Source organism: Phascolarctos cinereus, unplaced genomic scaffold, assembly GCF_003287225.1.
Source record: "Phascolarctos cinereus isolate Bilbo 61053 unplaced genomic scaffold, phaCin_HiC Scaffold_2;HRSCAF=192, whole genome shotgun sequence".
NCBI classification, from domain to species: domain Eukaryota; kingdom Metazoa; phylum Chordata; class Mammalia; order Diprotodontia; family Phascolarctidae; genus Phascolarctos; species Phascolarctos cinereus.
The window spans coordinates 356,212,426-356,235,971 of NW_027555625.1; the positions used below are offsets into that span (position 1 = coordinate 356,212,426).

The 23,546-nt window shown below is 36.4% G+C and overlaps 1 protein-coding gene across 1 annotated transcript in view; it reads left to right on the top strand.

The window, feature by feature from the left end:
• CDC42BPB (CDC42 binding protein kinase beta) overlaps window positions 1-23,546 on the top strand; it is a 145,064-nt gene that overhangs the window by 15,343 nt on the left and 106,175 nt on the right. The window contains exon 2 of the mRNA XM_020971138.2: window positions 13,597-13,688. Within this exon, the coding sequence (XP_020826797.1) occupies window positions 13,597-13,688 (92 nt within the window). The remainder of the gene's footprint in view (window positions 1-13,596; window positions 13,689-23,546) is intronic.

Genomic DNA, 23,546 nt, shown 5'->3' on the forward strand with positions numbered 1-23,546 from the left:
TTATTTTTTAAAAAATATTTTGTACTGGAGACAAGTGATTGTAATAATCTTACCATCTTTCTGGGTTGTTTTTTAGAGTTGAATTTAGAACCATAGAACACAGAATGTCAGAACTAGAGGAGAATTTAGAGATAATCTAGTTCAGCCACCTTATTTTACATTGAGGAAACAGGAGTCCGGGAGGCAAAGTGACTTACTTGGAATCACTCGGCTATTTGTTGGCAGAACCTAGACTAAAGCCCAAGTCTCTTGACTTCTGTTCTTGGTCTCTTTTTTCTTACAATATTTTGCGGCATTTTATTGGTATTTTATGAGGTCTTACTCTGTCATTATTAGATTCATAATTCATGTGTGTTTGTTGAGTAGTAATGCTGTTAGTCATGCCAACATTGCAATAGGTACAAAAGTTTATCAGCTCACAAAACTTTTACTATCCAGAAGGAATGCTGGCAATAAAATCAGTGAAATAAACATTCTTTTTTATTTGGTGGAAGTAAACTTTCCAAGGCAAGTAGCTGATTTACATTGTCTCATTGTCCTGGCAATGATTTAAAACCTTCAACTTCATTTAAGGAAGAGCTTAATCTTTTTTATTTAAAAGACCTTTTACATCCTTTGGTTTTGAGACTTTTGAAACAAAATGGTACTTATAGAAATAGTTTGTAGCCTTATGTAAGTATTATTTTAGGCCCTTTCATTCAGGTGAAAAGTCATGGTCTTTTCCATCAATTTGTAGTGTGAGAATGTCAAGGCTGATTTATTTTTTGTGCTGAATTTTCCACATGTAGATATTGACTTTGACTTATTAAAACAATTATTAATTTCAAAATTTTGTGTTCAGTAAAATTTAATTTCTGAAGCTTGTTCTTAGTAGTTTGGGCTATATAATAAAGTGTGTTATGTTTTCTGTGGCATTTCTCAGAACAACCCTTTGGGCTTAGAGCATGTCTGGATACTGTGATTCTGGGTGTCACAGTTTAAGGAGGACGTTGATAAGCTGAAGATTGTTCAAAGAAGGAGAGCAAGGATGGTGAAGGGCCTTGATTCTTTGTCACATGGAAGCTATAGGAGCAGGTTGAAGGAACGTGGACATGTTTATCCTGGAGAAGAGAAGACTGAGGGGAGAGATGGGACACTCAGAGGAGAATGAAAGATGACTACAGATGAACATTAGGTGGGCCCAGAACTGAATAAGAGAAGGAGCACAGGCACTTATTTTGTGCCAGACACTTTATGCCTTTTGGAAATTGCAGAATATTTTTATGACCCTCAAATATCTCCCTTGAAACAAAGACCCATCTTCTTCCCCCCCCCATCAATATTTGTTCAGTGATCTTATATGGCTATAATTCATGGAATACATAAGTCTCTAAAGAATTAAAGTTATAAGTCACTGAACATGGTAATCAAAATCATGATGGCATGTCATGTGGAAAGAGTGTATTAGAGTTGACTGTCCTGTAAATCAACTCGCTATCTCTGTGACTCTTCAGATCAAAATTCCCATCCTTGGACATGCTCCTTTACAATTTGTTGTCTGCCCCTCTCTTAGAATGTAAATTATTTGAGGACAGAGACTTATATTCCTAGCATATTTAGCAGAGTGTCTGGCAGTATAGAGTTTACTAAATGCCTTTTAATTTTTTTCTTATTTAAAAAACTATTTGAACCATCCTGACCATATTGTGGAAGAGTTATTAGATGTGTTGTATTTGGCCTCAGAGGGCAGAACCAGGAGTGGAAATTGCAAGGAGGCAGATTTAGGCTTGATATTATGAAAAGCCTCTTTACAATTTGAACTGTCCCAAAATGGAATGGGCTGGGTCAGGAAGTGGTAGGTTCTCCCTCATTGGAATTCTTCAAACAGAACTAATGTGATAAGTAGTCATGTGAATTGTAGTAAGGATTCCTTTTACATATGGCATGGTCTAGCTGGTTGCTGATGTCCCTTCCTACTCAAAATTTCTGTGATTCTATTAGGGAGGCAGTGTAAGTGTTGTCCTCATTTTATAGATAAGAGATCAAGTTTGACAGTTGACATATCTATAAGACCATCTGAAGGATTACAAGTATAATAAGGAAAATGGAGAGTAGATTTCTTTTCTTAGAGCTGCCAATCAGCTGCTAAACAAAGTGAACACCCAACAGTTAGAGAATGGCTGAGTACACTGTTGTAATCGATGTAGTGGAATATTATTGTATCAGAAGGTATGATAAAATGTTGTATTCACATAAACTTGGGGAAACATAAACTGATATAACATGAAGTAAGAAGAACCAAGAGAACAACTTTAACATATCTTGGCTTTTTATTTGTGTCTCCAGCACCTAGCACAGTGCTTTGCATATAGTATGATCTTTAATAAGTACTTTCTCATTCATTCATTCACTCAATCACCACAATAACGTAAAGGAAAACAACTTTGAAAAGATCTCAGAATTTTGATCAATGTATTGACTAGTCAAGACTTCAAAAGAGTAAAAAAGAAGCATGCCTCCCATGTTTTGTCAGAGGACATACCATTTCAAAGGGGACCAGTGTGTTGATTTATCTTGTTTCGCTATACTTACTTGTTATAAGGAAGGACTTCTATATGGGGGTGGTGGGAGGAGTTGGTGGAGTGATAAAGTTGCAAGTTCAGAAGGGGACACAGAAGCCGGAAGTTTTGTCGCTGCTGTGTTTAACAGATATTTAAAAAAAACCCAAATTGTAAAGGACAGTAGTTCACAATTTCGTATGCAATCTTTTTTGATGTTTAAGTTCGTAATAAAACAAAATTAAAAAAAAGAAAATAATGGAATTATGCAATAAAATCTACAAAAATATGTATACTCTTTGACTCAGTGATCCCACTACTGGGACAATACCTCCTCAAGGAGGTTGATAGTAGTTTAATTCTGTTCATTTTTATTATTTTCTTATGTTCTCATTTGTGCATTTGAATACTTGATAATAGAAGTTAGAATACAATTATGTAAGCTGGGGGTGGGAGTACATTTATATAAGCTGGGGGGGGTAAGGATTCGCACTTATCAGGTTTACGATTTGTAATATTTTAAAAGAAAGAATACTCATTACTAGTGCGATATTAAGTTACAATTACTTTAGTGACAGTGTTTGTACTTCCTCTATCTGAGGGTGGTTGCAAGCAAAGCCCTTTGTAAAGTGCGTTAGCACTATATAAGCCTGAGCTGTTATTGGTGTAAGACTTTAGAAGCAGACTCAAATATTTTTGTTAGTTTTTTAACAAAAAAAAAATCTTATTTCAGAGGAAAATAGGAATATCTAAAATTTTAAAATGACTAAATGTTGTTACATTTTTCCATACACACATGCCTTTCCTCCAACTTTTAATGCAGTTTAACAAACTTTTTTTTGTTTTTGCTAGACAATGGGGTTAAGTGACTTGGCCAGGGTCACACCACTAGTGTCAAGTGTCTGAGGCCAGATTTGAACCCAAGTCCTCCTGACTCCAAGGCTGGAGTTCTATCTACTACACCACCTAGCTGCCCTCAACAAACATTTTTTTAAAGCACTTTGTGCCAGGCATAGGAGATACAAAGACAAAAATTAAAATGTCCTTGTCCTCAATGAACTTACATTCCATTGTACAGCATGTACATGGAAAAATCGCATAGGAGGAGAGCCCTAACAACTGGAGAGTTCAGGATAGGTTTCCTGTATGAGGTGGCACGAACTAAGCTAGGAAAGCTAGGTATTTTCTTAGGTAAAGGTGAGTTGGGAGTATGTTAGAGACATGAAGGAACAACCTTTGAAAAGGCACAAAAATGGAAGATAGAATGTCATTAAAAGCAGTCAGTCCACTTTGGAATGTAGAGTCTAGTAAGGAGAGCATGAGTATTGTAAACCTGGAAAGGTAGATTGGAACCTGATTTTGAAGGGCTTTAAAAAGTCAAACATAGGATTTTTATAGTTTACCTTAGAGGCAAGAGGGAGGCACTGGGACTTCTTTCGCAGTTGAGTTACCTGTGCCTTAGGAATATTATTTTGGCCAGATATGTGACATATTGGAGAGGAGAGAGACAGAAGGTCAGTAAACCAATTAGTAGGCTATTGTAATAGTCCAGGCAAAAGGTGATGAGGGTGCAAACTGGAGGGCAGGGAAGAGGAGGCAGGCCTGTGAATTCGAAAAAGAGGACAGATGGAAGCTATATTATGGAAGTTGAATCAACAAAACTTAACATCTGGCTTAATTGTGGTATTACTGAAATAAAGGCTATACACAGTTGAGTGAATTTTTGGGCACAGTTCCAAATTGCTTTCCAGAATGTCTGGACCAATTCATAATTCCACCAACAGTGTATTAGTGTGCCTGTTCTATCATAGCCCCTCCAACAATAGCCATTCCTCTTTTGCCATTTTTGTCTATTTGTTAGGTATGAGGAATAACACCAAAGTTGCTTTAATTTGCATTGCTCTTCTTACTATGATTGGAAGCATTTTTTCTTATGGTTATTGATAACTTATGTTTCTTCTTTTGAAAATTGCCTGTTCATATATGTTGACCATTTATCTATTGAAGATTTAATTCCCTGTGTCTTGGATATATGAGACCTTTATTAGAAAAATGTGCTGCCAGTTAACTGTTTTTTACTTTCATTGATCTTCATCCAAATGCTTTCCATTATGTTTCTTGCCTCTGATTCCAGAAGTTTTTCATATGAGTATGTGGTCTTAACATACAATGCTACCCAGCTTCCCTGTTTTCTTCTTCTTGAGTAAGTTATGTCATTTCTGACTTTTATTCCAGTAATGGATCTAATCCCACCAAGTTCTTTAGTGATACTCTTAAGGTCAGATTTTCTACCATTTTCATCTTTAGTTAATCTTGTTTGTTCATACTCAGATTGTCACACTTGAACCATGAATCGTTTTCCAAGCTTACCTCTCCTAATGCTTTCTAATTTGAATTCTGCTTTGCCTGTATTCATGATTTCAACTCCTAGAGTCAGGTGGTAATTTTTTTTTCCATCTTAAACTTACAGCTGTCCTTTTGCTTTTGTCATGTTTATAGGTGCAAATGTCGTTGGATTTTTACTTTTTTCAGTTCTGCAACTCATTTCCTTTTTTATAGGGGAATTCTTTCGATATTCAGTATTGTATTTTGCTAATATTTTCTGTTATATACATATAATTTGCCTCCCCAGTAAGATTTTTGTGTGGTAATAACAACATCTGCTAAGGTCCTTGCCATGTAGATGTGGCTAGTTTTTTCCTAACAGGCAATTAAACTACCTTTGAGACTTAATTTCTCCAAGGGACTAAGGCTTGAATTGTTGATGCAGTGCCCTGGTTGTCTAAGTACACAAACCCAGTACAGGAGACATTGGGGACTCCTCAGTTTTGATACACACTGTTGAGGGTAGTACATCACCCCCACAAATGTGGAGGCAGAGATACTGTGTTGTATTTTTAGCAAAAATCCTTTTTGTCAGCTCCTTGAGGGTAGGGGCTGTGTGTTTGCCTTTCTTTGTAACCTCAGCACTTAGTACAGTGCCTTTCGCAAGAGAAAGCACTTAATTTGTGTTGAATGACTGATTAAGTAAGCTTCTTCTGGTTAAATATTAAGGTGGCCTAGAAGTTCTCCTTCTGGTCCAGTCCCAATCCTGAGCTACTGAATTGCCTTGTATCATACCTGGCCCAGAGTAACTTTATTTAGTCCAATCGCAGTTTCACATAGCCACATAGAAGATACTCAGACATATCCATGGCATTAGAAAGTATTCTTTTCCTAGGCTTTATGTGTACACACCAGACACACAGCCTTGATCTATTACTTCTGTAGAATTGTTAGTATTTTCACCCTCCATTCCTCTTCTTTCGTAAGTAGGAGTGTTGTGTCTCTCTGCTTCAAGTGTGTTTCTTGTAAGCATTCTATTGTAGGATACTGGTTTCTGATCCGTTCTGTTGTCCAGTTCTATTTTTTGGAGAGTTCATCCCATTCACATTCACCATTATGATTACTACCTGTTTTCCTTTTTATCCTAGTCTTCCTCCTGTTTGTCCGTCCTCTCTCTTCTTATCACCTTTTCCCACATCACCTATGTTTTGCTTCTGTGTACCACCTCCCCTGATCTGCCCTCCCTTCTGTCAGTCCCCACCCCAACTTTATTTAATCTCCTCCCCTCCCATTTCCCTGTCATGTAAAATAGATTTCTATATCCATCTGATTGTGTATAGTATTTCCTCTTTGAGCCAGTACTGATCAGAGTAAGGTTCAAGCAATGTCCATCGGGCCCCTTCCCCCGCAATCTTCCCCTCCACTGTAATAGATCTTTCTCTCTGCATCATGTGAAATAATTTAACCTATTCGACCTCCTTTCCTTCTGTACCCATTTTACTACTCTTTTTCATCCCTTATTTTTTTAATGTCATTCCCTCAAGTATACCTATGCCCATACCCTCTATGTTTATTCCTTCTGTCTTTACTGTTAGTGATACAGTTTTCAAGAGTTACAAGTGTCGTCTTACCACTTAGGGATGTAAACAATTTAGTTCTATTAAATCCCTTTTCGTTCCCCTTTTTGCCTGTTTATGCTTCTCTTGGGTCTTGATATTGGAAGTCAGCTTTTTTTGTTTAGTTCTGGTCTTCTCCTTATGAAATCCTTCTATTTTGTTGAATTGTCATTTTTTTTTTTTGCTTGATGTATTATGCTTAATTTTGCTGGGTGGGTGATTCTTGGTTGTAGTGCTAGCTCCTTTGCCATTTGGGATATCATGTTTCCTGACCTCCAGTCCTTTAATGTTGCAGCTGCGAAGTCCTGTGTGATCTTGATTGTGACTCCCTGTTTGTTTCTTTCTGCCCACTTGCAGTAATTTTTCCTTGACCTGAATAGTTGTGAAATTTGGCTGTTAATATTGGGCTTTTATTTTGGAATTTCTTTCCTGAGATGATTGGTGGATTCTTTCAATGCCTATTCTGCTCTCTGGTCCCAGATCATCAGGGCAGTTTCCCTTGATAATTTCGTTTCTTTTTTGGGGGGGGGAGTTTAGGCAATTGGGGTTAAGTGACTTGCCCAGGGTCACGCAGCTAGTAAGTGTCAAGTGTTTGGTCTGAGGCTGGATTTGAACTCAGGTCCTCCTGACTTCAGGGCCGGTACTCTATCCATTGCACCACCTAGCTGCCCCGGCTTGATAATTTCTTGAAAGATGCTGTCCAGGTCTTCCTTTGGATTGTGGCTTTCAGGTAGTCCAGTGATTCTGATATTGTCTTTCTTCAATCTATTTTCCATCCCATGAGGTATTTTACATTTTCTTCCATTTTTTCATTCTTTTGAATTTGTTTGATTGATTTCATGATGTCTCATAGAGTCACTAGCTTTCACTTGCCCAATTCTAACTTTTAAGGTATTGTTTTCCTCAATTAGCTTTTGTGCTTTCTTTTCCATTTGGCCAATTTCACTCTTTAAGGAGGTGTTTTCTTCTGTGGATTTTTGTATTTCCTTTTCCATCTGGCAGATTCTACTTTTTAAACAGTTTTCCAGGCTGTTGAGTCTGTTTTCATAATCCTCTTGCATCACTCTCATTTCTTTTTCACATTTTTCTTCTATCTCTCTTATATGATTTTTAAGCTCCTTTTTGAGCTCTTCCATGAGTTCTTTCTGGGCTTGAGATGACTTCCTGTTTTTCTTGGGGGTTTTGATGTTGTTGTCCTCTTCTGAGTTTGTGTCTTAGTTGTCCCTGTCACCATGATAATTTTCTCTAGTCTGATTCTTTTTTTGTTGTTTTCCGCTCATCCTTCCGCCTTTTTTGGTCCTTTTTTCCCTTTCTTTTAAATTTGAGCTCTGCTTCCAATGTGGAAGGGACACAGTCTGTGGCTTCTTGTGCTAGTGGCTGCAGGCCCTGGTTGTTTACCTGGTTCTGGCTCTGATCTTGCCCTGAGGCCCACAATCTGGTGCTGCTATGGGGGGTAAGGGTGGGAGTTGTCTGGTGCTGCTAGTAGGGGTCTGGCAGCTTATCTGGCCCTGAGCTGGGGTTCTGGTGGTGGTGTTTGGTGTGTGCTGAGGCTTGGTGGGGTTTTTCTGCGTTTCCCCAGGGCTACGCTGAAGCATGTGGAGGTCTGGCTGCTGAAGCGGTGCTTAACCATGGGGAGATCCAGTGGCTGTAGGACCCTGTTCTGGGCAACATTGAAGCACTTGGAGGTCACTGCAGGCCTGCTGGCCCCAGGGCTGCATGGAATCATGTGGTGGTTCTCAGAGCTGGAATCTGCCAGTTCCCCTAGCTATGCTTGGGTGGGGAGGGTGAGGTCCTGGTGTTGGTGTTTGCCTGCTAAACAGCACTGGGGCTCAGGATCTCCCCACTAGTTTGGTGAGGTGGGGCCTGTTGCTGGCTTGCTGGGACTTATCCTGTCCTGAAATGCCCTCCCCTTTTACCTGAATGAGATGGATTTTTCTTGGTGATCCTCCAGGTCTCCCAGACTAAAAGTACATCCTGCCCCCTCTTTTTCTTGGTTCTGTTTTTCCAGGATTTGTTTTGGGGTGCTATTTTATGGTTGGTCGTTTAGAGGTGAATATGGGAGAGCAATAGCCATTTACTGCTTACTCCACTGCCATCTTGGCTTCCGGAAGTCCCCTCTCAGCAAATTCTATTTTTGTCTTCTGTGGATTAGCCAGGCTAAGTTTGGGGAGGCCTATCACTGTATTAGTCACAGGATGATGAATTTTTCTGCCATAGCAGCTCAAAAAGATCATCTCATCTGCTAAAGTATATATTGGCAAAATCATAATTCCTTGATTAGGGAAGTGTAATGAATCAATTGACCAATGAGCAGTTATTAAAAGTCTGCATTGCCAGTCACTCTGCTAGGCTTTGAGGATACAAAGACAAAAGCCAAAACAGCCCTTGTTTTCAAGGAGCTTATATTCAGTTGCCAGATACAAGATGTCAACAGTAATTAAAGCTTCTAGTGAGGATTTCCCTCTACCCATGCTGATTGGCACCTGACTTGAAATTTATAATCTTAGAAGGTTGCTTGGGGAGCACTGAGAGGTTAATAAATGACTTGCCAGGAGTTACACAGCCACTATATGTCAAAGTGTCAGAAGCAGGGCATGTACATATATGAACATATACAAAATAAATGTTACATCAGTGAAGGGATAGTACTAACATGAGTCCAGAGTCAGAAAAGTCCTCATGTAAGAGGTGGAATTTGAGCTGAGCTTTGAAGGATGCTAGGGATTCTAAAGGGTAGAGGTGATGAAAAAGTTCATTGGGGAGAGATTAAGGGATGAAAGATGAAATGTTAAGTGTTAAGAACAGCTAGACCAGCATCCAGGAAGCACATTGCTCAAACAGACTGTGTCTTAACCACAAGAGGAGAAAAGGTGAGAGTAGAGTCTTGGATGTTACAGGAGGCCGCTTCTAGCATAGTTGAGAGCATCAAGTTTGAGACTTTCAGGAGTAGAGGAAGAAGTGCCCAAGTGCAAAAACTGTCCTGTTGCCAGGACACTGAGCTCAAACCAAGGAATCCTCACATTGCATAGGGCCTAGTCTTGGGACCACATCCAAGTCCAAGAAAGGACCTCACCCACATCATCCTATAGGAAGGAGCTGAGTTTGACCCAAGCACAGAGCTGTAGTTCAGAAACTGAGGCTAAAGTCATGAGTATAATAGAGGAAAATGCCAAACAATATGAGGAAATTATTTGGATAGAGTGAAGGCCGAGTTTTAAATCCAGAATAAAGGAATATTCTATTCTACATGTTCAACTAGAGCTTCACAGGAAAAAAAAAATTGACCTGGCCTCAGGGACTTCAAGAGTATTTGGAAGGAATGAAGCATGATTACAAAATGTAATGTTAAATGAAATGAGATCTAGGGAGAAAATTATGAGAAGAATTAATAAGTTGGAAGATGGTAAACCTTACTCAAGAATTAGATTCCCTGAAAATTAGAATAGGCCATACAGAAAGCACTGACTTAATGAGATAGAAGGATGTTTTAAAATCAAATGATTGGAAAAATAGAAGAAAATTTAAGGCATATAATATAAAAGCCAGTTCTCACTTGGAAAATAGCTCAAGGAGAAATTATCCAAGAATCATCTGACTACCTGAAATCATTTTGTAAAACAAAGCCTGGACCCCACATTTCAAGAAGTTATAAATGAAAAGATCTATTATAACCAGAGAACAAAGGGAAACTAGAAAGGATCTATTGGTCATCTCAAAATGAAAACTTCCATTGATGTCATTGCTGAAATCCAGAGCTTCTACAGCAAAGAAAAATTAAATGCTGCAGACAGGTCAAGAGTGGTGAGAATTAAAATTTGTGATTTTGAGAATTAATCTGGAAAGAGCAATTTCAATTGAGTGATGAATTTGGAAGCTAGTTTCCAAAAGACTGAAACGTGAGAAATGGAATCAACTGAGTACTGAATAGTTTTTTCTAGTAGGAGTCTTTTATTTTTAAAGTAATTAAAGAAATTAGTGAATCTAGTTCATTTCCCCATCGGGAAAAAAAAGAAATCAAAACAAAACCCTTATAATAAGTATGTATAGTTACAAGAAACTCCCACAGTGTCCATGTCCCCTCAAAAGGTTTCAGTTTGTACTTTAAATCCATCATTTCTATTATTTTTATAGCTTCATAATAGGTAGTAAGGTTTTCACAAAGTTATATATATTCTAATAATTTAAAAATTTAATTGATAGCATAGGACTTTTGGCCAAGATGGCTACCTGAATAAGAGGTAGAGATTAAGCATTTATTAAGTGCCATATATGTGCCAGGCAGTACGCTAAGCACTCTCTATATATTAGGCTCCTGCCGTTCACCTAGTGTTTTAATTCCTACTACATTAAGCTGGAAGGGAGGAGGTAAAAAGAAAGGCAAAAAGAAGTTCATGCCCTCAGGGAGCTCACAGTGTAATGCAAACAAATGTTGCAAACAAGACATGTACAGGATAAATTGTAGATAATTACAGAGGAAAGGTACTAGCATTAAGAACATTGGAAAAGATTTTTGTAGAAGATGGAATTTTATCTGGGATTTGAAGAAAGGCAAGAAGTGGAGATGAAGAGGGAGAGAATTTCTGTCATGGGAGACAGCTAATGAAAATGCTTGGAGATTAGTGTCTCGAACAGCAAGGAGGTTGTATTACTGTATGTGGAGAAGGGTGAGTGGGATATAAGATGTAAGAAATTTGGAAAGATAGGAAGGAAAGAGGTGATGAAGGGCTTTAAACATCCAACAGAAGACTTTATATATAATTCTGGTGAAAATGGGACACCACTTGAATTTATTGAATAGGGGAAAGAGAGCGTGACTTGATCAGACCTGAGCTTTAGGATGATTAATTTGAAAACTGAATGGAGAATGGACTGGAGTAAGGAAAGGCTTGAGTGAGGAAAGGGAGACCAACCAGAAGGCTTTTGCAGTATTGTAGGTATGACTTGATGGAGCCCTGCACCAGGGTAGTGATAGTGTGAGAAAGATGGAAATTTATTTAAGAAATGATAATAGGACTTGGCAACAGGTTGGATATGGGGTGAGAGAGTGAGGAATAGAGGAAAATACCTAGGCTGGTGATGAGGTACCTCAAACAGTAATAGAAAAATTAGGAAAGAATTCACTGATTGTTTCCTGAAAGAAACCACAAAAGGGAAAATTGAGAAGGAAAAGATATTGCAAGCATTGAGAAAGAAGTAGGTCAAGGAACCACAATCAAAATTACAGGAGACCTAGCAGTTTCTGCCATAAATGAGAGATCTTGGAATACAACATTCCAAAAGGCAAAATAAGACATAGTCTTATTACACCCGAGAATAACTTACCTTGCAAAGCTGAGTATCATCTCACGGGGAAAAAATGAATCTTGAATGGCATAGAGGACTTTCAAGCATTTCTAATGAAAAGGCCAGAGTTGAGTAGGAACTTTGAAATATTAAGAGATGAGGCAAGAAAAATCTACAGTAAATTTATTTTATCAGGTGGATGAAACTACATAATGATGTAGCTCTATTAGAATATGCTAATATTTTACTAGGGAGAAAAGAAACAAATGTCTAGCCAGAACTTTAATGTCTTCAAAGGTAATGAGGGAGTTAAGTAAGAAAAATAGAAGCCCTGTGGGTGGATTGATTTCCTTCCCCCATTGAAAGCCACTGTTCCCATACCTCTTACATTTTTTTTTTCTGTTGATATGTTTTGTATCTATATTACCTTCATTCCAATTATCTGTCCTTTATCCCCCTCCCCCCATGCCTCTTTACTTTTACTCACCTCCCTCCTGTGTACCAGCAGACCTGTTAGTTATTTAACTAAACAATCAACCAGTGAACAAATATTTATTCAGGGCCTGGCCAGGTTCTGTGCTGGGTACTGGGGGTATATATTCAAAGAGTCCAAGTGGCCCTCTGGATAACTTATCAGTGAGGTGAGACCTTTTGGTGCATTAGGACACTGATCACAGAATTTAGAGTTGTAAAGGACTTTGTGAATCATCTTGTCTGTCCTCTTATGAGAAAATTGAGGCCTAGAGAGCTTAAGTGGCTTGGCCAAGGTACCACAGGGAGTGAATGACAGAGCTGGGATTTTAATGCTTTCATTTTGATACGAAGTCAGTGAATTTTCTTCTGTACTTAGCCCCTTGTTCATTTGGAAACAGAAACCTGGCTTGTAACAGTAGAAGAGAAAACCCTGGACTCCATTTTGTGGATAAAGCCTTCATATACTGGTCAGTTTATTTGACTAGTAACAATTATACAATTATCACTTTGTAACTTTGTAAATTGTTAACACTCACTAGTAGAATAGCAATGATATTGTTGAGACAGGTGGTATAGTGAAATCTTTTCAGTACTCATACTATCTGTGTAAGCTTAGAAAGTTCTGGAATCATAGAATTCTATATTTAGAGCTAAAATGAAATGTTTGTGGCCTCTAATGTTCCCTCTTTTTACAATGAGGAAGCTGAAGTATAGACAGATTAAATGACTTGCTCTGGGTTATACAGCTAGTGTCTGAAGCAGGATTTAAACCCGTTTCTATTTTCATCATTCTGTCCACTATGCCAGCCTTAATTTCCTCATGTAAAACAAAGCAAAATAGATAGAACATGTACTTTGTTTCTAGCTCTTTGCTATACAAAGTATTGTTTTATGAATTTTGATGACTATGGGACCTCTCTTTTTAATCATTAGCCATCCTTATTCATCTTTTGAGAGCATCATTGTTGAAGGGCACCTACTGGCTAGCGTATTCCTTTCTTGCATTTGTCATATACTTGACTACAGAAGGAACACTGATCTGATGAAGTATGGCATCAATGCTCATCTCAACAATAATTCTAACTAGATTCTATTACTATAAACTGTCTAGCCTTATTGCAGTAGATTTTATCTTTTATTGGATTGTCACTCAGGGTTTGGAGATTTTTTCTACATAGAGGTATTATGGGGCTATTTGAGCTAAATAACAACTTAGAAATTTGTAAATTAATTTGTCTTTCTCCACAGTGCTAAATAAATAAAACTTAATCAGTTGTTATCAGCTACCTTTTTTTTTAAATATAGAGTTAATATTTTCAGATAAACTGGTTTAAGTTTTAATTTTACATTTTTGTTTGTAGCAAAGCCATTTACACAGCTGGTGAAGGAAATGCAGCTTCATCGAGATGACTTTGAAATAATTAAAGTAATTGGAAGAGGTGCATTTGGTGAGGTAAGTTAAAATTCAGTTTTAAAATTAAGGTCCAGTGTATTTAAAATTAAATATCTCCAGTTGGGTTTTTTTTCCCCCAGAGGGGTGGGGATAGAATTGATACAGTAATTAGACCTTTAATAGCAATGTTGTCTTTACAAAACTACTAACTCAGGAGACAATTAGATTATTGTTAGATTTTCAGCTGAGGATAGCTAAAAGACAGAGAGAGACTAGAAAAGTAACTGCTATATTTACATGATGACTAGGGAATATATGAAATAAAATTACCTTTGAGAACTTTTGCATAATGAAATAATTCCAGCAGGTTTGATGTTTCCTTTCTTAGATATAGTGAAAGCTGAGCTGTAATCATTACAGAAAATGTGTACACCAAATGAAGCCACCCCTCCTCAAATAACAGGAAGTATAAAAGATAACCTTTTCTCAAATCTTTAAGAATTATTTTTTGCTAAAATAGATTTAGTTCCATCTAGCCCTAATTAATCTGGAGAGCTTTTTCATCTTTATTAATCTATAATTATTAAACAGTAAAACGTTTTGCTACATTCATAGTTACCTTCATTTCACCAGCAGTACACTTCACTGTATATTGTACACATTAAATTGTACTGGTTTGTATAATGACAGCTAGTTAGGGAACAGAATATGTATCAAATGATTATATTTGGTAGAATGCTAACCACTTGAGGATTAGTACTGTTTATTTTTGGTTTTGTATCCTTACTTCCTAGCATAGTGCCTTGCATTTAATAAGCACTCAATAAATGCCTGTTGAATTGAATTACAGAGAAGTTATGATTAAGGATCACAGGAGTTAGAAAACATCTTAGAACTCCTCTAGTCAAATCCCCTCAAAACTTCTGCAACCTAGAAGCCTTCAGGATAAGAAATTATGCTTCAGATATAGAGTAGCATAAGTTCACTCCATCAGATAAAGCAGGAACACTGCTCGAGGTTAAAAAAAACAAAAACCCATTAAATAACATTGGAGAATTTAATACTTAAGAGATTACTCTCAGTTCCCCTCCAGCTCACTATACATACCTGGAGTAATGCGTTCTCTTTACACCCCCTCACACCCCTCAATAATAATTCAGCCCGAAACTCCTACACCACAAGAAGTGGCAGACACTGACTTTTCCCACATATCCAAAGAAAAGGGAGAGCATTTGGAGTTGGGGAGAGAGGTGGAAGACAAAGGCAAAGCCAGAGACGGGAAAAGAGTTTTCATGCTTGAAGGAGAGCATACTGATAATGCCCACAAGACTAGTCCTCTTCACTCTCGGCATGGACCAAGACCAGGTCCTCTTAACCCCTCAAAACACAAGGAGGATGAGGAGTATTTATGTAGCCTAGAGGGTCTCTGTAGGAGTGCACCAAAGACTGAAGAGGTAAACCATAAGCAGTTGGTAAAATGAGAGTCTAAAAGACTGAATAGCCACGGCAAAACACCCAAATAAAACCTTAACTTGAAGCAGATAAGCAGAGTTTCATAGAAACACAAGGGAAAAGTAGCAAAATGTAAAGATAAGCCAGAACACTATGCACAAGTAGTCTACTTTAAAGGGAAATGACTAAAATTCCCTAATCAAAAGAAGACTTCTGCAAACACCCCAGAGATCATTGAGCAGCAGTAAGAAATAAAGAATAATTCAGAAGACAAATAAATAGCTCTGAGAGAGAATAAAAGATTTGTGACACAAAACACAAAAGTGGAAAACAATTGGCAGAAGAGAAGCAAAAGAAAGCAGTTTTAAGAAGAAACAAGAATTCTGTACAAATAATGACTGACCTTGCAAGCAGAATGATAGAGATAATATAAGTATTATAAATCTCTCAGAAGAACATAATAGATCAAAAACCTGAAGGAAAAAATACATGAAAACTGCCTAGAACTTTTGAATACAGACAACATTGCTTTGATTGATGAGACCTTCAGGTTGCTGCCAGAGAAAATCTTCATGATTGTAGATAGTGATGTTAAAATTTCAAGAATAAAATTTGGAGGAGAAAGACTTTAACAAGTATGAGATATACCAGTTTGAATAGCCCAGGATTATGCCTCAGAAGGGATGGAATATTAAAAAAGGTTAAAATGCAGCCCAAAATAACACGTTCTACCATGCTGACCCTAATCATCATTGAAAAAATGAAAAAAGATGGACATTCAACAAGAAAAAAGTGTTTAAGGAATTACCTCAAAAGAAACCAAGTAAACTGAGTGTACAGAATATGTGACTTTCAACTCCACAAAGAACAGAAACAAGCAAGGTAGAGAAGTATAATTATCAGGAAAAGACACATAAGGAAATCAGTTATCTAATGTTGATATTATTTTAGAACAGATAAAAATGTTCAAGAATAAACAAAAGAATAAAGAGGCATTATCATATGACAAAGAGTCTAAGAGGTGAAAGATGTTAGGGAGCTGTAACAAAAAGAAGAAAAGCAAGAAAGACCGAATCAGTACTTCATGGAATAAATCTTTTCATTTTCTATAAGTGAATCAGTGTCGTTTGTGGAAATTGGTAGAGGTAGACATTGTGATAAGTGGAAATAAAGGAGAGGCAGCTAGGTGGCGCAGTGGATAGAGCACTGGCCCTGGATTCAGGAGGACCTGAGTTCAAATGCAGCCTCAGACACATAACACTTCCTAGCTGGGCAAGTCACTTAACCCCATTGCCTAACCAAATCAAAAAAAGAAATAATAAAAAAGAAAGAAAATAAAGGGATAGTAGTAATTTCTTTAATTTCAACAGAAGTAGTAGAGATGAATAACTTTTCTGAAGGAAAAAAAAAGGATGTCTTGTCCCCAGTGATAGGAGAGGATACTATGGGTAGAAACCGATGGGGCCAGAGGGGGCGATGTATGTTTTTTGTAAGGGGTGGGCTATATGTTAGTTTTATCTGAGGGGAATTTATACCTTAGGAGACTATCTTCTCTGAGAAAAGATGAAATCTTCCAGTGCTGTATTCTACTCCAGGAGAAGTGTTTGAATCTCCAGAGCAGTAGGAGGGAATAAAGCTAGCATTACACCTTGGCATTAGGATAAATGATTGTGGTCTCTAAGGAAGGAAGTGGGACTGGGCCTCATGACTTGGTGGGATGAAGTAACTTTACTGCATTATGCAGCTTCTATTTGACATTGCTTCCTTCATGAATAGATTCCCCCCCTCGCCCCCAAATTTCACAAGAACAAAAAAAAAATTGAACATTTTCATGTAGAGCATAGAACAGAAAAGAAGGACTGTATGTGAAACTGTCTCAGTATTATGTAAAGCTTGTTTTTAAGAATACATTATAAATGAAGCAATATTTTTATGAGTGATACACACCAGAATAAGAATTGTGTTAAGACTGACAAATGCAATGGCAGAGAAATTGCATAGAAAAGTACTCCAGAAACTCTCCTCATGAGGGACATAGAATAAAAAAGAAGGTTCTAGTGAGAGTATATGAATTAGAGGATAGAATTCAGAATCTATTAGAAGGGAAGAGAAAGGAAAAGGAAAAAGCAAAGGAAAATTTGGAAATGGATGCTGAAAAATAAAATTATACTAAGAGGGGAGGAAGAGGGAAGATTTTGAATCACGTGCTTTAGTTGGGCAGGGAAAGAGAAGGGTCATAGTGAAACCTGTACAAATTTAGGGAAGTTACAAATTTTTAAGTAAAGTTAATGAACTCGGAATAGGATGAGTGTAAAGGGGAGAATTAGACTCAGTGGGAATAGACTAGCATCAAAGTAGTTATCCTAAAGTGCAGGTATAAAGCGCACTGGTCCAACCATGTTATCCTCACACTCAGTGAACCCCAATGGGTCTGTTACCTCCATGATCAAATAACAAATTCTCTGGTATTCAGAACTCTTCATGACCTTATGCCCACTCCCCTTGCCCTATTTTTCTTACATCTTACATGTCTTTGATCCAGTGATACTGGCCTCCTTACTGTCCCATGAACAAGAAGCTTTATCTCTCATCTCATCTCCTCATTTCTCTGGGTGCCCTGCATGTTCTCTCCCTTCCTCATCTTTGCCTCCTGGCTACTCTGGCTTTCTTAAAGTCCCAACTAAAATCTTACTTTCCACTGGAAGCCTTTCCCAGTCTCTCTTAGTGCTAGTGCCTTCCCTCTTTTAATTATTTCCTATCTATCCTGCATATTAGCCTGTTTGTACCTTTTTGTTTGCTTATTGTCTCCCTGATTAGATTGTGAACTCCTTGAGTGCAGAGATTGCCTTTGCCTCTTTTTATGTCCCTAGAGTTTAGCAGTGGTGCCTGGTGTGTATTAGGCATTTAATAAATGCTTATTGACTGAGTGTAAACAAAACTTACCTTATGTACAGCATAAGGACAACATGCTAACTTAAAAGAGGAGGGGTGTGAAAATGAATAGAAAGTAAGTAAAGGTGGGAAAATAATAGTCATAACCTTAATGTAAATGGGTTAAAATACAATTCCATGAAAATAAAGCAGAGGCAGAATGTGTAAGAAAATTAAATCAACAATTTGCTGTAGATGAGGTATACATCTCAAAACATACAGAAACAATATTAGAGGCAAACTGGAGAATTTAGAGCTAAAAAACTTAGATATCTTCTGACTTGGAATATTTCTCATTGCCACATGCTATCTTTCCAAAAATTTCATGTACATGAGTACATTTCACATTTATGTGAAAAAGCTGAAATACTAAGCAGTCCTTTAAAGTTCATAAGGCAAAAATAGTATGAGACACAACTAAATGGAGGTTTAACAATGACATCATGAATAATGAATGAACCAAAGAATAAATCATAAATAAGATAACCATGTAAGGGTGGAAAACAGTGAGACAATATAATGAAATTTCTGGGACACAACTAAAGCTGTCTTCAGAGGAAAAATACTATCTCTGAAAAGTAACATTCACAAAATAAGGAGCATTAATGGCATATGCCATTTTTTAAAATAGAAAAATGAAATCCAAAATAAACACAGAGGGGGAAATCTTGAAAATCAGAGGAATAAAAAATAAAAAGGGGAGAAAACTACAGAGATTATATTTCTAAAAGCTGGTTTTTAAAAAAAGATTATTGGTAAACCTTTAGCTAATCTGATCTCCCTCCAAAAAAAAGAAAAGAAAATGAAATTAGCTAAATACAAAAAGATGAAATCCTAACAGCAATTTTATTTTAGAATTACTAAAACCTATTGTTCAGTCATGTCTGACACTTCCTAACCCCATTTTTGGGTTTCTTGGCAAAGATACTGGAGTGTTTGCCATTTCTTCTCCAGTTCATTTTACAGATAAGGAACTGAAGCAAACAGGGTTAAGTGACTGCTGAGGTTACACTCATAAGTATCCGAGGCAGGATTTGAACTCATGAAAATTTCCAACCCCAGTGCTCTTTCCACTGTGCCACCTACCTGCCCAAATGAAGGATTACCTACAAGGAATACAAAATATCCGAATTAATAGATCATGAATACAGATCTTAACCCCATCTTAGAAAAAGGAATTAAACATGCCATAAAGGAAGTTAACAGAGATAAAACTTCTCATTCTGATGGATCTATAGATGAATTCTATCAAGTGTTTCAGGAGTAATATTGCTGCTACATTAGTTATTCCCAAATTAAGAAGGAAAACATTCTACCAAAATTCATTTGTTGGACAAATATTGTCCTAATATATAAACTGGGGAAGGATAAAACAAAGAAATTGAATTCTAGATCATATTAACTAGTGAGGAATGCAATAATTTTAAATAAAATTCTGGCAAAAAAAAAGATTACAGTAACCTATCTAAAAAATGGTTCACTATGAACAAATTGGATTAATACTAAGGATAGTTTAGCATTAGGAAAACATGTAAGGTAATACATCATATTAAAAGCAAAACCACCCCTAACCCATGAGATTATATGAGTAGATGCAGAAAAACCCTCTAAAAACCACATGTATGGTAAAAACCTACATCTTCTGCAAAAAAATTGAGATAAAGGTATAGAAGGGTCAGTTTGCTGATGATAGTAAGTATATCTTTAAAATTAAAAGCTAGCATTATTTGCTAAAGAAAAAACTAGAATTTTTCCCATTAAATTTAGGAATAAAACAATGTTGACATAGTTCTAGAAATGTTAGAAAGAACAGCAAGGTAAAAGAAATAAGTTAATGGCTTAAACATTTGGCATAGAAGAAATGAAATTATCTTTATTTGCAGACAGTGTGATGTTCTACTTATCAAATTCCAGAGAATAAAAAAAGAAACTAATGAAGAAATAAGTAAATTCTATATAACAGGACACAAAGTAAATCCGTGAAAGTAGTCAGCATTTCCATACAGAGATTTTTAAAAATCCAAGAACAAAGTAGAGAAATCCCATTAAAAATGCATAAATATTTGGGAGTCAGTTGCCAAGAAACTCAACACTTTTTTATAAAAATGTTATGAAACAATTTTTAAAGAAAATTAAGAATTACAAATAACTGTGAATAGTCATTTCTCATCGGTGAACCTAACTAGTGTAATCAACATGATAGTACCAGAATTTACAGATTTAATCATAGCAGTTGAATAAAAAGTTCAGAATCTCAAGGAAAGTAATGTAAAAAAGTACTTCTAAACTTTATTATATTATAAAGCAGTAATTGTAAAAGCCATTTCATACTAGTTTAAAAAAAAGGAAAATGGATTGGGGAAAAGCGCTAGATAAGCAAAACTCAGATGAAGACAATAATCTAAGGGTTTGATAAACCTTAGAAAAACTACTTACTGAACAAGAATTATTAGGAAAATTTGAGAGCAGTAGCCATAAAATAGGCATCTTATACCATATACCACAATAAGCTAAAGGTGGATAGGGATTTTTTAAAGCTAAAATTAAAGGTCACATTAAAAATTTAGAAGAGAGTGAAACTAGACCATTAAAAAAAATTAGGAGAGAGTGAAATCAGACACCATAAACAACTAAGGCTTAGAAGAAAATTTTTAATTAAAGGCAGTATAATATAAATTTGAATATATATATATATATATACATATATATATATATATATATATATATATATATAATATATATATATATATAATATATATATATATATATATAAATTGATCATGAATTTGGAAAGCTTTTACACAAACACAGTGCAGTTAGGATAAGAAGAGTGACTATTAATTGGAAAAAAAGTTTCATAAAGTATTTCTAATATGGTGTCTATAGGGAATTCATATGTGTAAGCCTAAAAGCCACTTCCCTGAGGATACATGATGAAATGTTATGAACAAATGATTCTGGAAAAAATTGCTAACTGCTGCCATGTGAAAGATTGCTCCAAATCATTAACAATGATAAAAATGCAAATTAGAGCAATTCTGAGTTTTAAAAAAATTTTATTAGTTTATTTTGATTAATCAACAATCACTTCCATATGCTTTTGAGTTTAAAATTTTTCTCCCCCTTCCTCCCCACCACCCTCTCCAAGATGGCAAACAATCTGATATAGGCTATATGTTTACATTCTTATTAAACATATTTTCACATTAGTGAAGTTGTAAGTAAAAATTAAAACCAATAGGAGGAACTATCAGAAAGAGGAAACAAATATGAGTTGTTTGGTTTTTTTCCTTTTTTAATTGAAGAAAAAAATGTTAATGTTATATTCATATTGTACTCTGTTTAGGCACTAGTCTGCCAGAAACAGTTTTATTCACCATTAATCTATATCCAAGCTATTTCTAGCTTGGAGAAAGAGATGTCCAAATTGACATATTTCCCCATGCTCTCCAGCTTGACTCTGCTCCATGTAATTTTAGGTAGCATTTATCATAATCTCAAGGAGAAGAATCGACATTGTCATGAATAATACAGTTCTGGGTAGACCACTTTACCTGAGTAATTAATGTGTTCCCTCCCAGAGATCTATTTAAGTAAGAGGTGGTGAAAGTAGCCTGTTGAGTGAAAGAAGGTACTTCCTATGGGGTGTACCTTATCTAATCCTCCCTTCTGGAGACTGAGAGTGGAGATTGCCCTTAGGTTAATATCCTGTTCACTTTAGGGGTGGAAAAATGATCTTATCTTCCTTAGATTTCAAAACCTTGCCTCCTCTATTGCTGGCTCATTTTGAAACTTCCCTTCATGCCAGGGACCTCCTTATCCTGGAATAGCTAAGCATTTTATGGCCTGCTCACCTTGGTATATCCTTTTACAAGGCCTTCCCATTGGTGAGTTCCTTCTGGAGCTTCCATTTTGTAGAGGAACCCAGACCAGCCTTCCTTTTTTACCCTACTTGCCTTGTCATTGGGCTTCAGAACTATTCACCACATTCCACTATCATTCCCTGTGGCCTCCACCCCATTACCTCGCCCCTTTGGGTTCTGTGTGTTGTTTTCGACCATTAGAATATAAACTCTTTAAACTCTGGAGACTATGTTTTTGTTTGTGTTTGATTAGCCAAGTGTCTAGCACCCTAGTAAGCTCAAATGATGGTTTCCTTCATCCATGCCTAGACGAGAGATTTTTTTTTTGTTAAATTTTTGGTTACCACTCTTGATCAATTTACCTAATGAAAGACCTGTTTTTCCCTTTTTTCCTCTCTTGTCCCCTCACCTTTCCTAGGGGTTTTGTCCAAGGATTTTGGAAAGGGCTTTTTAGAGAAAAAATATTATTAATATTTTCAGTTTTACCAAAGAGGTTTTAAATATTCCTTCATACCCAACAAGTTGGTAAAGATGACCAAAAGATGGAGCCATTGCTGGAGGGGCTGCAGGAAGACAGGTATGCTAATTAATACACTGCTGGTGGAGCTGTAAATTTGTCCAACAAATCTTGGGAGTAATTTGGAATTATGCTAAAAAAAAAGTGACTAAACTGTCAATAACCTTGACTCATAGATCTTTCTGCTTAGCATGAATTGAAAGAGAGTTAAAGACAGAAAGATCCCACATGTACCCGAATATTCATAGCATTTGACAATGAAGATTTGGTTTAAAAAAAAAAAGTATGTGCCCATCAGTTGGATACTGGCTAAAGAAAGAGTAGAACACAGCTTAACACCTTAAGAAATGATGAATATGAAGAATTCAGAGAAACGTGGGAAATCTTATGAATCGATGGATAATACATACACATATAAAATTTATAACAATCTAGATGGATATAAAAATAACAATGAAACTAAATGCCACTAGTCTTGATGCCAGAGAACACTTGACAAAATGTACCTTTCTGTCTTCATTATAGAGGTTGGGGACTATGGATATAGAATATTTCATGTTCTCTCAGACATAGTTGTGTATGTTGGTTTTGTTGATCTGCTTTCCCTCCGTGTTTTTCAGTCTGTGTTACATGAGAGGACGTGCAGAGAAATAATTTTGAATATGCATGTGGTATAGCTACAATAAGCATAAATTTTTAAAATAGTATTGAAATTATTTATCGTTTCATGTCTACACATATACTCCTTAAAAAAGTATTTTGATATCTTTTGATATATATTTCCCAATTTATTCCTCCTAGAGGGCTGACCCTTATAACAAAGAACAAAGCAGGCCAAAAAAAAAAAAAGGCAAACCAAAAAACCCCATCTATCCAGCAAAACTCACAAACACAGTAACCAAGTCTTGGAATGGAAGGAGGTACATTTTCATATCTCTTCTTTGGGGCTAAACTTGATCATAATTTTATAGCATTTAGTTTCCCTTGTTTTGTTTTTTTCTATGTAGATTGGTGATGTTGTAATTATGTATATTGTTTTCTTGTTCCACTTATTTTCACTTTGCATTAGTTTATGTAAGTCTTTCTCAAGCTTCTCTATATTTTTCATATTCTTCGTTATATTCACAGACCAGTTTGTTTAGTCATTTCCCAGTC